Consider the following 17,969-nt stretch of genomic DNA (forward strand, 5'->3'; position numbering starts at 1 on the left):
TAGAAGGCTAGAAAACTCATTACTGTCTTTGGCCCAGCTACAATGGAGTGAAATAGAGAGCAGGACAAAGTAGCACACAATACACACTCCATTTAATATGGAGTAAATTATTAAATATTGTTAAACATCATATCCATTAGGCAACTATATATATATTCGGGCAACAACCACAATCAATCAATAATCAACTTAACATTTACTTTCCCTATTATCACTTATAGGAAGATGCTAAAATTGCTGTGAAAATTCAAAACAGTTTATAGCAATTTTACTGAGACAGATTTGAAAATATTAATTTCGGAAATGACAGCTAAATACACTTACCGGCCACTTTAATAGGTACACATTTCCAACTGCAATACACAAATTTCTAATCAGCCAATCACGTGGCAGCAACTCAATGCATTTAGGCATGTCTACATGGTCAAGACGATCTTATGCAGTTCAAACTGAGCATCAGAATGGGAAAGAAAGGTGATTTTAGTGACTTTGAACGTGTCATGGTTGTTGGTGCCGGAGAGGCTGGTCTGAGTATTTCAGAAACAGCTGACCTACTGGGAGTTTCACGCACCATCATTTCCAGGGTCCGAAATAGAGAAAAGTTTCCCCTAAGTTTAAGGGGTTGGGGGGTTAGGAGGGTGGCAGTTATGTTGGCGCTAGGCTTGGGTGGTAATACGGTAATATGGTATACCGCGGGATCCAAAAATAGCAATGTGTCAGTTTCTATACCCTTCATATACCTACATTCATAATAAACAATGCACTTATATAGGAGACAAGTATTAAATATTAAATATCCTTTATTTAATGCCTACAAATACATATGAGTGATTATCATCACAGGACAGTGTGGAGGAGAGAAAAAGAGAGAGAAAGAGGGAGAGGTGAGGTGGCAAGCTGCGCACCAAGTGACCTTCGGTTTGACAGTATTTCCGGTTTCGACTGAATGAGAAGGGGCCAGATTTCTTGCGGTGCAAGAATATTCTGAATATAGCGCAGGAGCAGTCGGTAACTCTAGTGTAATTTGAAAGGGAGCAGGCGCACAATCTAACAATTTCGCTCCCAAGCGAGCAAGCACGTGTGGATGCTGTGTGTGTGTGTGTGTGTGTGTGTGTGTGTGTGTGTGTGTGTGTGTGTGTGTGTGAATGAGAGAGAGAGAGAGCGTGGTGCTGTGCGTCGCTTGATTTTCTCTCTCTCTCTCTGTGTATGTCTGCATGCGTGTGTGTGAATAACAGAGTCCTGCGCAGAAGAATTGACCTTATTCTAAAATGCGCCTGTTTTCGTGATTGTCTTAGAACTTCCGATTCAGTCGCCTATGGGAGAAATGACTAGGAATAATAAATAGCAGAAAATGGTCAAAGTACTTGCTCTACAAACAAATGTTTGCATGACTATACAGACCAAGTAGAATAATATAATAAAAAAATATCAAATTGCGACATCAAGCAGCGTAACGAGCAGTTTTTAACATCAAAAAATGAATGGAAGTGAATGAGACCGGAAGTCTAGAGCCAAAAAGATTCAAATGGCAGCGCCCGCTCGTCGGCGGAGAATAAGGTTAATACAAACAAGAAAAAACAGGTGACCGCAAACCTAAGGTCGTATATACGGTATTCAGTTTCTGAATGATTTAGGCACAAGCCAACAGTTTGATGACGCTGTCTGAGCCTTACATCATACTTTTTTTTATTATGCAAGGTAATACCGGATACTGGGGTAAAACGCGGAATAGGTTTGACGGTATCAAAATTTGGATACCGCCCAAGCCTAGCGGTGGCAAATGCCTTGTTTATGTCAGAAGTTAGAGGAGAATGGCCAGAGTGGTTTGAGCTGATAGAAAGACAACAGTAACTCAAAAAAGCATCGTTACAACCGTGGTGTGCACAACACGTTCAACCTTGAGGCAGATGGGCTACAGCAGCAGAAAACCACACCGGGTGCCACTCCTGTCAGCTAAGAACAGGAAACTGAGGCTACAATTCACACAGGCTCACCAAAATTGGACAATAGACGATTAGAAAAACAATCGCCTGGTCTGATGAACCTCAATTTCTGCTCCAACATTCTGATGGTAGGGTCGGTATTTGGTGTCAACAACATGAAAGCATGGATCCACCTGCCTTGTATCAACGGTTCAGTCTGGTGATGGTGTAATGGTGTGGGCCTGTGGGGGATATGTTCTTGGCACACTTTTGGATCAATAGTACCAACTCAGCATCATGTCAATGCCACAGCCTTCCTGAGTATTGTTGCTGACCATGTCCATCCCTTTATGACCAGTGTACCCATCTTCTGATGGTTACTTCCAGCAGGACAGCGTACAATGTTATAAAGTGCGAATCATCTCAGACTGAACATGACAATGAGTTCACTGTACTCATATGGCATCCACAGTCTCCAGATTCAATCCTATCGAGCACCTTTTGGATGTGGTGGAAGGGGAGATTCGCAGCAACTGCATGATGCTATCATGTCAATATGGACCAGAATCTCTGATAAATATTTCCAGTACCTTGCTGAATCTATGCCACGAAAGATTAAGGTAGTTCTGAAGGCAAAAGGGGATCCAACCCAGGACTAGTAAGGTGTACCTAATAAAGTGGCCGGTGAGAGTATATTGCAAAACATATGCACTTTTATATGTAATTTTGTTAGATGGGGTAAAGTTGGTTTTATTTTCACACATATTGGACTTCCATCTTAATAATATAATTCCAGAAAATATTCGTTGCAAATTCTAAATATTAAAATCACATCAGCAGCCAATGGCTATCAAAGCACATTATTCAAAGTCAATTAAATAGAGCTGATGCTGTTTTGAAGTTAATCTTATATTTGCAGGTGACTTTAGACTCAATATTTGAAGTAGCGTAATAGACTACATAGAGTCAGTGTCACAAGTTCTCACTGTTGTCGACTAATGTGCGAATTTAAAGCCTATTTTAACTCAATATTTTATTCAAGCAGCAAAACTTTTAAATAATCAAACGGAAATAATGAACACGTGAAATAAGGGAAGCATCAAGCTCTTTTAAATCACGGTTTATTTAACGTTAAGCTGTTTGTTGAATCAAACCAAAATTCCAAAAGCCAAATAATAACGCTCAACAAACACATTTGAGCTTGTGACATGTTAGCACCATAGACTCTTGCATATTTAGCAAACATCTCTGTGACAACAATCCCCGAGTTAAGATGTAAGTTGACATCAAAAACACGGAACGTTAATATACTGTAAGTCACGTAAGAACGTTTTGGTATAAGATATCGTTGTTGTAATAACAGACTAAGTTAGTGTTACATACACAGTGTCAGACAGTATTACCTTTTCGATTTATCGCGACATTACTTTAAAAAGACAGATCTCGATATCATAGTTGACGGACATGGTATTGAAAACAGCAAAACTTCCAAGTATTTAGAAAACAACATTAGTACTGACCGTTAGGCTTTTTCGCAGTGACCACATCTAACTCGCTACCGGGTGCCGCCATCTTTCCCCAAACAAGTGCACGTGGAGTGAAACAGGCATTACTCATCGAACACAGAGCGAATAGAAGCAAATCAATTGTCGACTTCATCGATATAAACGATGGCATGAGGTGCAGAATTTGTTTGATGACTCAGATTTTTGATTTACTTTCTTCCTGAAAAAAGTATCTATGAAACTGTATATAGTATGTAAATAGTAGATAAGTATATAAATATCTAAAATATAATATAAAAAAGTTTAAGTCATATATAAAAATATTTATAAAGGTTTCACCTAAACTATTGTCATTGTACAATTGTCAGCCCCTCTAAGAGAAATAGTATGGAAAAGTATGAAAAGACAATATTCGTAAAACATTAATTTTTCAAGTTGTGTGTCCATACAGTGCTCCGCATAAATGAGTACACCCTATTTTGAAAATTAATATCTTTTTCCATTTATCAGTGAATGTAGGCAATGTATTATAGTGCATTTAAACAAAACAGATGTATTAAACAAATATATTTATTAAAATGATGTTTTAGTCACCAAACATATTTAGAAATGGGAATACAATACAATTAAATTCCCACAAAACATTGCAAAAAAAAAAACAACTACAACATTTTAACTAAACCTTTAAAAAATGTTTTGCTTCTCTTGATATATAATCTTTTTAAAATTTGTATTTAAGATTTTTCTAAAACATTTAAATGTGGGTGTACACGTTTTTGGACTGTTATTGTCAGTTATTTTATTAGATAAGCTCCAGATTTGGCTTCAGTATACTGACTAATGTAATGTATGTGCATGGATATAATATTGTACAGCTTAATATTAACAATATGAATTGAAAAGATAGATTTGTGAGGGTTGTACTTAGATATGCTGAGCACTGTGGTTAACAAAGTAATTTTTTTCTTAGAATATTTGAAATATATATTTTTTTATTTATACTTTCACTTGTCACATTAGCATGGGCAATTCCTGAATTAGCACATATTGTGCATATACTGTGCATGTGGTCTGAAACCAATATGAGAGGAACTTTTCAAAATATCGACAGCTTTTAAACAAAATCAAACTTTCTAAACATAAACAAGGTCGATGCTCAGGTGTCACTGTCATTCTCACAGCCTGCAGTCTCCTCATTAATCAAATTTATAGAGTCTTTCATGACTCCTCATCTCCATCTGTGCTCTCTCGCCTGGTGTGTCTGCCTGTGAATGGAGACAGAAGTGCTAAAGCTTGAGTCACCAGTCTCCTTCACAGTGAATGAATCAGTCAAAGTGTTCCTGCATGTTTTAAAGACATGTGCCGACCACACAGAGGTGAAAGGGCCAGGAAAAAAATAAACAAAAAAAGGCGACCAGAGATGGGTTGTGGCTGGAAGGGCATCTGCTATGTAAAAACATGCTGGATAAGTTGGCGGCTCATTCCGCTGTGGCGACCCTGGAATAATAAAGGGACTAAGCTGACAAGAAAATGAATAAATGAACCTGGGTGGCCAGAAAGAGAAATAACAACATCCAACAAACTTAAATTTGTTCAATTATTGACTTTTTAATACTATTTCAGATAGTTTATATTTCTGAAAATAATATATCAACATTTCCCAGAGATGTGTTGCGGCTGGAAGGGCGTCCGCTGCGTAAAAACATGCTTAATAAGTCGGTGGTTGTTCCGCTGTGGTGACCCCGGATTAATAAAGACACTAAGCCGAAAAGAAAATGAATGAATGAATGAATAATGCGCAGTGGGTATTGCCTCACAGCAAGAAGGTCGCTGGTTCCAGCCTTGGCTGGGTCAGTTGGCATTTCTGTGTGGAGTTTGCATGTTCTCCCAGTGTTGGCGTGGGTTTCCTCTGGGTGCTCCGGTTTCCACCACAAACCCAAACACGTGGTATAGGTGAATTGGGTAAGCTAAATTGTCTGTAGTGTATGTGTGTGAATGAGTGTGTATGGATGTTTCCCAGTGATAGGTTGCAGCTGGAAGGGCATCCACTGCATAAAACATATGCTGGATAAGTTGGCGGTTCATTCCTCTGTGGCAACCCCAGATTAATAAAGAGACTAAGCCCAAAAGAAAATTAATTAATGAATTAGTAGTATTATTATTGTTGTTGTTGTTGTTATTAATAATAATAATAATAATAATAATAATAATAATAATAATAATAATAATAATAATAATAATAATAATTTACTAATCAGTGTAATACTTCTTTTACAGTTATACTTTTTACTGCAGTCTGTACTTTGTGTATAGTGTATTAAACATTAAAAACCACGCTTGTATTCAAGGTCTGCTTGCATACTATTGAGATTGTAGAAAAAAAGAGCTAGACGGAGAGAGAGAGAGAGAGAGAGAGAGAGAGAGAGAGAGAGAGAGAGAGAGAGAGAGAGAGAGAGAGCACCGATATTATATCAACCACTAAACCAGCACATGGAAATATAAGATTATTTTGGGTAGAGACTCGAGAGGGAGAGAGGGCGAGTAAGAGAGAGAGACAGAACAACAGTTCATAAGTGTGTATTGGGAGCCCCATCAGCTCAGAAGCATCACAGGCACGCGCATCTCTCAGCTGGAGCGCATCATCTGTCCATTCCGCTACTCGACTCTCGAACGCACGACACGTGAAGGTGATTTTTTCCGTATCCCGAGACCCGATATATCTGGACGAAATGCTTTCAGCAAGGTGGATTGTTGGAGGTTTTGAATGGAGGCAGCGGGACACCTCCCCATAGTTCCGAAGAGTGCGCGAGAGACGGACACCAGAGTTACCGCGTCTCGGATTGTGGAGCATCTGCTGAATTTACCTGACAATTTGTGTTTCAGTGGGATAAGCGAATATCACACGCGTCAGTATCTAAAAGAGCTTTTTAGAGCATTTTGGATAACATAGCCCATCAAATATCCTGCTTGGTCCGCCAGGTGCCCGCGTGCTTAATTTATTCTGGATAACAACAATTAATACTGCAGAATGTGTTCCCCTCCTTCTGGACTGCCCTCAGTTGCATCTAGTGAAATTGCTCGGGACCACACGGGATGAAATGGACATCAGCATTGCAATAAATTAGCCTAATTGATATTCAGCGAGAAGTCTCTTCTGAGCTATAGGAGTACATACATTTATGTATCCTGATTAAATCAGACAGCGTTTGATAGATTGCTTGGCATCTTACTGACAGTGTGAAGTCTGGAATACAAGAATAAATGAACCTGACTGGACAGACAGAGAATTAACAATATCCATCATGTTTAAACGGGGTAAGTGCGTTTTATAACTTTTATCTCTGCTGTTTGTTAAGAGTTGCTCTTCGATTGTAAGGCTGTTTACCTGAATATTGCTTAGTATTATTATTCTTAGTAAAAATCACTTTGTTTTCAATCACTCCATGCTAGATGGAAACGTGATTCATAATTTAATGTATTATTTTAATCAAATTAAATATTATTTGTTTGATTTTTTTTTATATTTGCAATTCCTTAGAGAAAACACTGCATTCTGCTAAATGACTAAATGTAAATTTTATTATTATATGTTGCAGAATAAGTGTTTTCATAGATTTATTGATTTTTATTTGAGCTCTTGAAAATTTAAAATAGCACAAGGCTATTATGTTTATAAATGAAAGCTCATTGTAAAAGGTTTTAAAAGTTTATGTAAGGCTGCCGAGTTCTTCCAGCTCTCATCCGTGATGATTTTCCCAGCATCATCATGCATGTCTGCCCCCGGGTAAGCTCAGCGTAAAGCAGATGTGTTTAAAATATTCATCATCATATCATGAAATATTTTCTTAAGATGCTCTGGTGGGTGCCGCACTGCAGTTTATGGCCGGTTTTTCATCAGAAAGCATTGTGCTATCTGCCTGGCTCCAATATATCTCTTTTGCTGGCTTAAACAGGTTTGCTTCGCGCAGTCTGTCACAAATATTTATGGACATTGTTTATGACTAAGTGATGAAGTGTTTAGGAAGCAAACAGTGAGTCGATAGATTAACAGGTTAGTGAAGCTGTCAGTGGGAGACAGCTGAATGACCTGCAGATGATTGTAAAGACTTGTCAGCTTGTTTTCACTAGATCGGTGGTTGTCAGTGCTGGTCCTGGAGTACTGATATATGATCGACTCATTAGTAGAGGCTCCAAGACCTGAATAGGGTGTGTCAGATAGCTAAGGGAGACATCTAAAATGTGCTGTGCCAGTATCAGAATTGATACCTCCTGCACTAGATCAAACCATATGTGGTTAAACAGATCATAAATATTATCTTACTCATCGGTGTTTACTACATTCTTACTTGCCCCATTTACCACACTTTAAATCATCTCTAGACCTCTTTTGCATGGCACCATCACAAAATTGCTTAAGCTGTGAGGATGCTGGCTGCTATAACCATGAAGTGAGTGCGTCTGGAAAACCAAATTTCCTCGGAGGAGGCCCAAAGCTCGATGCAGAGACAATTGTTATTTCAATAGACTTGACGTAGAAACGAAACACAAGTATCAAGCCTTTCACTAGCACATTAAAGACCCCTTATGAATGCCTGTGAGGAGCCTGTGGTGTAGATATGAGAAAACTGGGATGGCTTTGAACTGATTTGGATCTGATTTTCATTTACCTCAAAGTAAACCTCTACTGTGTAGGATTTTAGGAGACTGTATTGCCTTACAGACTGTGCTCATGTTTGTTTTTATCATGCATTTCTTGTAAATATCATGGATACTGTACAATCGCTTAAGCTCAAACACTTTTATATTTCCTTTTATTTAACTCTTGGAAATAAAGGTATAAAAGCAGTCACTGACCACCGAACCATTTTAAAAGGTATGCTTTGGACTTTTTAGTTGTGAATATGTATTCTTTAGGTACCAATATAACCTCGTTAGATACAATTATGTACTCTTTAAGTATCATTATGTATCCTTGAGATAGAAACGTGCCTTTATTGAAAAAGTATCACTCCAGTGACAGCTTTTGTTTATATATTTCTGAGAACGGTTGTAAAAATACCAGAACCTTGATGTTGAGAACCATGCAAAGTGCAATATAATAACAGTTTTCAAACTGGTTTCCACAAGACTAGTCCCACTCCAACACACTGTTGGCTGAGCCTACCTGACATGCTGGAAAACTCAAAGACCAATATAGAGCTGCAATGTTACAACAGTATTGTGTACACTACCCGACAAAAGTCCTGTTGCCTATGCAAGTTTTGGGAACAACAAATAACTTGACTTATAGTTGATCATTTGGTCGGAAGTGGCTTATATGAAAGGCAAATACCTCTAGATTGCACTTATTTTACCAAAATAAAATATGATCATGCCTTGATTTTTAATCATTAATTAGGACAGTAGGGCTTGACTATGCTTACCCCAGACATGCTCAATAATGTTCATGTCTGGTGACTGGGCTGGCCAATCCTGGTGCACTTTGACCTTCTTTGCTTCCAGGAACTTTGATGTGGAGGCTGAAGTATGAGTAGGAGCTCTGTCCTGCTGAAGAATTTGCCATCTCCAGTGGTTTGCAATGTAATGGGCAGCACAAATGTCTTGATACCTCAGGCTGTTGATGTTGCCATCCACTCTGCAGTCTCTGTGTTGAATAGGATGCAGTTCAACAGATGATTAATTGAAAAACAAACTACCTTCGGCCACTTTTCCAAATGATTAACTAGAATTCATGTTATTTTTTGTTGCTCTCATAAAACTGGGATCCACAACAAGACTTTTATTAGATAGTGAAGATACATTTTAAAACTCTTATACTTTGTTTAAAGTAGACCTAATTGTTATATGATTTGATTGTCATTTATCTCATAGTATAAACATCAACTTTGTTTATTGGTTATAACATATCATATCATATCATTGGTTATATCATCTTTTAGGGGATTTTAGAATGTACTGTATTTATTCTTTCTATCATGAGTATCATATAAATATCATACAATATACATTATAACAATTCAAAAATATACAGTCAATTTCCAATACTTATAAATCTCTTATTCCTCCAATTATTTGCAAAAATCCTGATTCAAAATCAAAACACTACAAAATACAAACCTGTTTATAGACCTCAGTCTTAAAAATATACACATAGCTGTAATTTGAAATGAATGGGCGAAATGGATGCCACAAGACTGGCAAAAGCTGCCAACAAAAGCACATCCAATTGCCATCCAACAGAGTAACTTTGCTGGGTTTTGTGTTTGTTTGGTTCGGGTGTTTTCATAATTATGAAGAAAATTTGTGTTTAAAAGTCAGAAGAACTGCTTTTAGGCTAATGAGGATTCTTTGCTCTGTTGGGTATTAATTGGCCTTTCACTTCAGAGTGCATTAGAAATGACGAAAACAATTCTGCAGCACTTTTTCTGTTGAGTCTACGACACATAAATAGAAAAGGAGTGAGAATATATTGAATTCATCGGATGCTATGCACCAGTGTGACATTTTACAGAAACGTCAGGCCTAACTGGTTGTGTGCACAAGTCTCAGCAGGGCTGTGCTGTTTCTGCTAGCACGAGGTCCAATTTCCTGAATTTTTTTCCTCAATTTCCTCCAAAACTCACTTAAACACACACAGGCATGTTTTGGTCTCACTTGGTCTAATAGAAAAGTGCAGCCACACTATTTTCTGTCTATCAGTTTCTCTAGCTTGCTCTTCGTAATTTTTGACAGTTATTAAACTGAAGCATGTATATATGCTGCAACACGGTATATTCAGATTTCAGATGCTTATCTCAAGGCAGTACTTTAGACTGTAATTGCTTTGTTATGCTGAGTTGTCAGTATAGAGAATGGCTTTAAAATTCAGCCTTGAAATCTTGTCAAGCCTAGAAATCTACATCCGGTGACAAATATATTCTGTGCTCGAGTGAATCTGCTGCATTTATTTTTTATTTCCACTCAAGGCAAACAATTCTGACGCGCACCTGCAAGCAAACCAAGAATATTTTCCCTGCAATACCTCTGCAACGACATGAGAGAAGTAACTCTTTTGTGGATTAGCTATGATTACGCAGCTGTGAGTGGAGAAAGTCGGTGTTCAGACATGATCCCAGACTATGTTGTTGTGGGCAGATGGATGGGAGAAAGGATCGGCAGTTGGTAAGCAAAAGAGGGAACACCTGTGGCCTGACACCACTCTCCTGCACAGCTGCTCATATTCCCTATTTCTGAGACCTTCACTCATCACCACAAAAACCCACAGACCGAAATACAGAGTAACTAGAAACAACCTTTACAGCCTGCACCTGCTCAGCACTGTTATCTGTGCTACAGAATACCTGTTTTCCTATTTCTGTTGGTAAAAACCTGCTACATGAACCTTGATTCCTAGAAATAAACAAACTGCATAGATAATTGCTGTTTTCAAACAGGTTTCTGAACACACGTATCTTTCATGTCATTGACTATTCACATTGAGCTAAAAAATTGAGCTAGAAATTGACACATCAAGGTTTGGTTCTAAAATCTGAGGTTCATCATTGGTTACTTGATTGATCGATGACAGAATTTAATAATATGATATTTCCTATATTTACTATCACCCATTTAAACAACTTTTTATAGCTTTTGCTGTACTAACCAGGGGTGCATTTCCAAAAACCATGGTTAGCCAACTAAGGTCGCAAGTTGTGTCGTTACAAACATAGTTCATTTATTTGGCGTTTCCTAAATCCATCATTCTAACAAACATTAGCAAACTATTCCTATTCCTATAGAACTTTCCAACTTTTAAACTTGGAATGATTAAAGAATCTCTCTTGTGTGTAATTTGCTTTCAAATGATTTTTACAGTTCAGTTTTAGCGATCTTCATATTGACAATTGCGCTCCCTTTACAGTGTGCTTTGAAAAATATAATTTAAGTCATGGCTCAGGTGACCGATTATTTAAAAGCAGAATTTACGTTACGTCTCCAAAGCTTGTGAATACAAAACAGGCCCGTAACCAGCCTGGTGAAAGGGGTGGGTTTCTTTTGACTCAAAAAGTGGACCTTTTTGCAATTATACGCCTCATTTTCTATTTGCTTATGAAATTTAAATACTGCATTTTAGTGACATTTTAAGCACTATTCTGCATTAGCTCATTGGATGGTCATCATAACAACACCTTTTGACAATTTCAGCCGAAACTGTTGTCAAATCAATTTTAAAATGGTATGCTTTTGGTGCTTCACACAATTTTAAGGGTATTTTTTGTTTCAAAAATAAGATCCAAGATTTAGAATAGAAGTTACTAGTAAAATATTTTCACAACAATCCAGTAGTGTTCTTGACTCATAAAAAATATTTATTAGCATTGGCCAGAACTGATGCTGAAGTCAGAACAGCCAACAGAGGATTCTGCTTTGTCTCAAAGCCTTTTTCGATGGGTCATTATCACCACGATGGCATAGCTATCGAAATAGGATAAATGAGCTCATGTTTGGGAAAAATTATGGACCTTTGTCATTGGGGGGTGGGTCTTCCGAAGGGCATCCGATTCGTAAAAACATATGCTGGATAAGTTGGCGGTTCTAGCCGTTTATATATTTCAATTAATATGGAAAACAAGTGCATGTTTTTATCAGAACTAATATTGGAATATCACTGTGTGTGCATGTAAACCTATAAATTGCACAAAAAATTATGAGTTTTTTTTTTTCTAAAGAAGTAGTTACTCCACCCCGTTTAGAGTGTCATTATTGACGTTTTATGCAATAACTAACATGGTTCAAATGATGGACCTATGACAAAGCAGCTACGATTTTGGGAAACACTCAGCACTATATCATTCTTTTTCTAAACAATGCATCGTATTATGATAGTTCAGCCACGAGTTACATCGTTGTTTGGGAAACGCACCCCAGAATAAGAGAAAATATTTTGACGTTGAAAAAAGTCAGCACATAATACTGACATTTAAAACATATTAAAACTTAAAAACATAAAATAAAATATAAGCAAACTGTAAAATCACTTCACAAGCTCTGAAAGGTAATGTATCTTTAGAAGCATTTCTTTTATCTTCAAACTACGAAATTCAATTTTAGGAAAAAAATTGACTTTTTCTGTGCTATACATTAATATGCAGTAATCCGAAATAGTTTATTGTGATTGGGCAATTGAAGAATAAAAGAAAATATCTAAACAATACAAAAAGGACTTTCTGATCATATGTTTAAATGTGAATGCAAGTTTTCTCATGTATATTCAAGATCATATATTATAATGTTGTAACAGATAATTGGAGAAATATGTTTTGTCTAGCTTTATGTTTTTCACAGAAGTGTAGTTTGTTTTTTGGTTCTCATCTGTTCTTTTATCTGTGATTCTCAGCACAGAACTGGAATTATTCATGCAGTGATCTGCAACACTTCATTACGATTGCAAAATTTAGGGATCTGATGTTTCTTGATATTGAAGTCATTATCAAAGAAATGCTGAAACACCACTGTTTGGTGTCACAACGTGGGCTGTCATGTTGTGATACTACAAATGATTTTTGCTTGCAGTGAAAATGACATAATATTATTGGCTTTAATTGACTGCATGAATGATTACATTGCAAATGACTTTCTTTTTGGAGGTTTAAGATAATAAGCAGGTAAAATTATATGCAAAATTATTTAAATTCAATCAACATGTTTGCACATATTTACTGGTATTCATTGTAAATTTTCCATGTAATCCCAAATATGCATTGTTTGTAACTCAATACAAAGGTTGGTTGTTTTATTGGCTAAAGTATCATTCTAAATGACTGATTTTCTTTTTGTAGGCTTGAAAATAATATGCAGATAAAATTGAATACTAAAATAATTTAAATTCAATCATAATTCATTCACATATTTACTGTTATTCACAGTAAATTTTCTATTTAATCCCAAGTATGCATTGTTTTTAACTTAGAAATACATGTAAGGTTGGCTGTTTTATTGTCTAAAGATATCGTATATGAGGTAAACATCAACATATGTGACATTTCCTTATATTGGTTCTCAGTCTAATTCAGTAGTTTCATATAGTGACACATATGCTCTGATCACATCACTGGACTTCAATTACTGCACAGCTATGAAACATGCCTCAGTCGTCTCTGCATGCCAAACAGCTCATTTCCTGAAGGACACTCACTGAATGACAAAAGCAAGAGCGCAAAGGCCAGCAAGCACCGACGCCTGTCATCCTGCCCCTTCCCATGGGATATAAATTCTTATCATTTCAGCTTTCAGTAATTATAAGTAATTAGCAGCACAGGAAGTGGTATTTTAATGAGTGTCATTCTCTACTTATGTCCTCATCTTCGCAGACCTTTTGACCGCTTCAAACAGGCATGCACTTGCTTTAGACAAGGATAGATGATTAATTCATATTTTATATGCTCGCTTTACTATTACACAGACAAATGAAGCTGGTGTTTTATTTTTATTCTCCATATGGCCGACTTTTCTCATGCTTTTAGACTGATGGGTGTACATTATTATGAGCATGCAGCCCGTATGCTTATAGCTGACATTTAATTTTGCGACAGTGTTCTCATTAGCTTATAATTCATATACAAACTGTAATTAAATACACATTTCCTGTCTGCTGTAGTGTCCAGAAGGGAGGAAGTCTCTTGCGTAGCATGTGGCATCTCTGAGTGCCCTTTACCAACACCTGAAATCTCAGCACAAATATCTCTCCTCCGTCTTTGGAGTGGAAATGAGATGCTGGCTTGGTCATTAGTGGATGATAATGAGGTAAGAGAGACAAACAACCTTAAGCCCTGTTGGTTTTGTTAATATTAATAATTAATTTCTGATTAAGTGGCTAATTGCGGTGGAAAGGTCAATGTCAACGTAAGGTCCGTTGATGTTAGGAGATGAGTCGAGTAGAAAGGATGGGAGGTGGAAAAAAACGATGTAATCCCTTTTCAAACAGGGAGCTGCGCTGATTTTTCAGTCTAATGTTGCATGAAAATGACATTTATTTTCATAATGTTTAATGAGATGTCAAACAACTATGTGACTAGTTTATTACGCCCTCTAAATTTATTTATTTAGGTAGGTTTCATTTGTTTTCTTAGTTTTCTGATCAGTCTAAAATTGTCAGCATAGATGTGCTGTTTAAATGTTGAAATCTGTCTTATTTTTCAACTTGAAAGCTGTTTCCTGTTAATGTGCAAAATTTCCGATTCTTTGGCTGCTATAGAGAATTTTTTAAAGAATATCAAAGTGCAGAAAATGGTAACTACAAACCAGTGTGTTTATAATTAAGACAATGCATTAAATCAACACTCATTTTCAGTATCAAGCAGCATAATGAGCTGTTTTGAACAGAAAAAAATCACTGATAACATGACACTGGAACCCAAACACATTAAATTTACAAATGGCTGTACCCACTCTTAAGTGAAAAATAAAGTGGATACTAAACTAGCGATAATGCATAATCCAACGCTTTCATGTGTAAAAAAAAAACCCAAAATGAATGTGTAAATGTGTACCAAAACAAAATCTGTACAAATACATTTGCTAATACAGTACGCTTTGCTACTTTGAGAGGGACCTATTTTGCCCCTTTTTACAAGATGAAACATAAGTCTGTGAAGTTTCAGCTCAAATCACTGTATTTATTATACCATGCTCTAGATGCCCATTTTGAGCCAAAGCTTTTTTTATGTGTCTCTTTAAATGCAAATGAGCTGCTACTTATTGCCCCCTTTCTAGTAGATGGTGGAAAACTCTTGTGTTTTAGTAAATCAGCAAAAACAAAACATTAGTTTGGATTTGATGATGTCTACACTAACAGACAAAAGTCTTGTCGCCTTTCCAAGTTTTAGGAACAACAAATAATAATTTGACTTCTAGTTTATCATTTGGTATTAGAAGTGACTTATATGAAAGGCAAAGGGCTCTAAATTACGCTTGTTTACTAAAAAAAATATAATCATGCCTTGATTTTTAATTATTTAATTAGGGCAGTAAGGTCTGACTTTGCTTAGACAGAAGTCTTGTCACTTAATACAAATAATGTGAAGTATAGAATATAATAATATTATTAATAATAATAATAATAATAATAATAACAATAATATAAGTCATTGTGCAGTGGAAAAAGAATTAATATTGTGTATTTACTCCCATGAGTTTGTTACCCGATGAATTTTCCCTCTCCTGTTGTTTGTAACAAATGTCTTGATACCTCAGGCTATTGATGTTGACATCCACTCTGCAGATCTCTCACAATATAACCCCAAACCATGATTTTGCCTTCACCAAACTTGACTGATTTCTGTGAGAATCATGGGTCCATGCGGGTTTCAATAGGTTTTCTGCTGTATTTGTGATGATTGGGATGGAGTTCAACAGATGATTCATCAGAAAAACCTCAGAAAAAGTCTACCTTCAGCCATTTTTCCTAATGACCATTTAGAAGTCAAGTTATTATTTGTTGCTCTTACAACTGAGATGGATGATAAGACTTTTATCAGGTAGCGTATTATAGTCACATGACATTTCAATTATTCATTACTATAAACATCTGCTATCTGCAGTGTTTTTAAAACTTTTGATGCACAAGGACAGAAAGCTAGAGGTCGGATGATGCATGCTGTGTGAGTATTAAACAAACATTCTCTTTAGCACATTTTTGGCTTGTAAACTGTCAAATACACACAAGGTTATGTCAGAAAGATGGTTATGTCTGTGAACTTAAACAGCTGGGAATGTAGTCTTATGTTTATATTAGTTTTGTTTATTAAAAAGGCAGACTGAATAATGTTAGTATGTTAATCAGAATACATGTCTTAGGCCGGGCATACACTGTGTGATTTCCATGAGATTTTAGCAATGTAATGACTGTAGGGAAAGAAAGATTGCATGTGATGTGAAGTCCAAGTTTATGATTCATGTGCACACACCACAGTAGTCAACACTTAAAGTGGTTCAAAAACTTAAATCAAAGTTGTCCTAAAAATCGAACATTTAATTTCATAATTATTATTATCATACCGTTTTGAAAAGCTGTTTTTATCCCCTTCAAATGTTGACTACTGTATATGGTTTGATTGGTCAGCAAAGACTTGACTTCTCACAATATACGTGTGAAATCAACACGCCATACCCCCTTTTTCTTATTATCTTTTACGTCACCTAATAAGAAAGAATGTGAAACTTGGATTAAAAGGAAGAAAGTAATAAACACTACAACTTTTTTTCTCTAATCAAATCTGTATCTCACAAATATAAAATAACACTTTTAATTGTTTCTGTGCATTTTGGAATATATTGTTTAATACTGCACAATGGGCGGTGTGGTGGCACAGTGGGTGCCACCTTCTTGCTGTCGCCTAACAGCAAGAAGGTCGCTGGTTCGAGCCTCAGCTGGATCAGTTGGCATTTCTGTGTGTACTTTGCATGTTCTCCCTATGATCTCGTAGGTTTCCTTCGGGTGCTCCGGTTTCCCCCACAGTCCAAAGACATGTGCTATAGGTGAATTGGGTAAGCTAAATTGTCCGTAGTGTATGAGTGTGAATGAGAGTGTATGGGTGTTTCCCAGTAATGGGTTGCAGCTGGAAGGGCATCCGCTGCATAAAATATATGCTGGATAAGTTGGCGGTTCATTCATAAGACTAAGCCGAAAATTAATGAATGAATGACTGCATGAATATTGCACCATCACCCCCCCCCATGATTCAACTGTGTGATTCCTTTACTAGGGTTGACATTGCACAGTATAGCCCAGCCTTACTAGCTAATAGGTCAAATGATCATAAGCCATGGGCTGGCCTTGTGATGTCACAGTCGGGGTAAATTGGGAACAGCACATTTTCAGACAGTGATTTTTTTTACACACACTGTAGACACTTACTTACTTGCTAACTTACTTACTTCCAGGTCTATTTATATCGAAGTTGATATTTATCCATACCTTATCGGTGTTTCATAACATCTAGTTTTATGAGGTAAGTTGCTAGCCCAATGCTCATCCCCCAATCTGGAGGACCAGAACATACACATACACCACAGACAATTTAGCTTAGCCAATTCACCTACCTGTACAGCACATGTCTTTGAACTGTGGGGGTAACCAAAGCACCTGAAGGGAACTTATGCAAAAAATGGGGAGAACATGAAAACTCCACACAGAAATGCCAGCTGACCCAGCCTGGGCTTGAACCAGCGACCTTTTTGCTGTGAGGTGACAGCGATACCCACCGCGTCAGCGTGTCACCCCACTGTGGACACACACAAATTATATCATATATAAATAGTAGTAGGATTCATTAAAACCGGTCTGAGTGTTTTTAATGGTGGTTTTAACTTCAGTGCAGGCTGTGTTGCTATATCATTAGATGTCACCTAAAGACAATCTATATGATTGAGCCGCAAGATTAAGACTTTGATCAGGGTTGAAATAAGGTTGTAAACAAGAATATATTATTAAAATGCAACCAACAAATGCACTGACCAGCAATGTTATGAGAAATATATCTTGAAATACTACTAAGACATCACA

General features: G+C 36.8%; 2 protein-coding genes across 6 annotated transcripts in view; one reads left to right on the forward strand and one right to left on the reverse strand.

The window, feature by feature from the left end:
• The window catches only part of dph1 (diphthamide biosynthesis 1), a 186,655-nt gene extending 183,094 nt beyond the window's left edge, over positions 1-3,561 (reverse strand). For 2 of the 5 annotated variants that reach the window (XM_087282953.1, XM_087282952.1), the window contains exon 1: positions 3,443-3,561. In XM_087282953.1, coding sequence (XP_087139079.1) covers positions 3,443-3,539 — 97 coding nt within the window. In that variant the 5' untranslated portion in view covers positions 3,540-3,561. 5 annotated transcript variants of the gene reach the window in all.
• A 2,317-nt stretch (positions 3,562-5,878) lies between these two features.
• rtn4rl1b (reticulon 4 receptor-like 1b) overlaps positions 5,879-17,969 on the forward strand; it is a 298,377-nt gene continuing 286,286 nt past the window's right edge. Inside the window, 1 exon segment of the mRNA NM_203480.1 lies at positions 5,879-6,742. Coding sequence (NP_982347.1) covers positions 6,730-6,742 — 13 coding nt within the window. The 5' untranslated portion in view covers positions 5,879-6,729.

Source organism: Danio rerio, chromosome 15 (genome assembly GCF_052040795.2).
Source record: "Danio rerio strain M-AB ecotype USA chromosome 15, GRCz13ab, whole genome shotgun sequence".
Taxonomy (NCBI): Eukaryota; Metazoa; Chordata; class Actinopteri; order Cypriniformes; family Danionidae; genus Danio; species Danio rerio.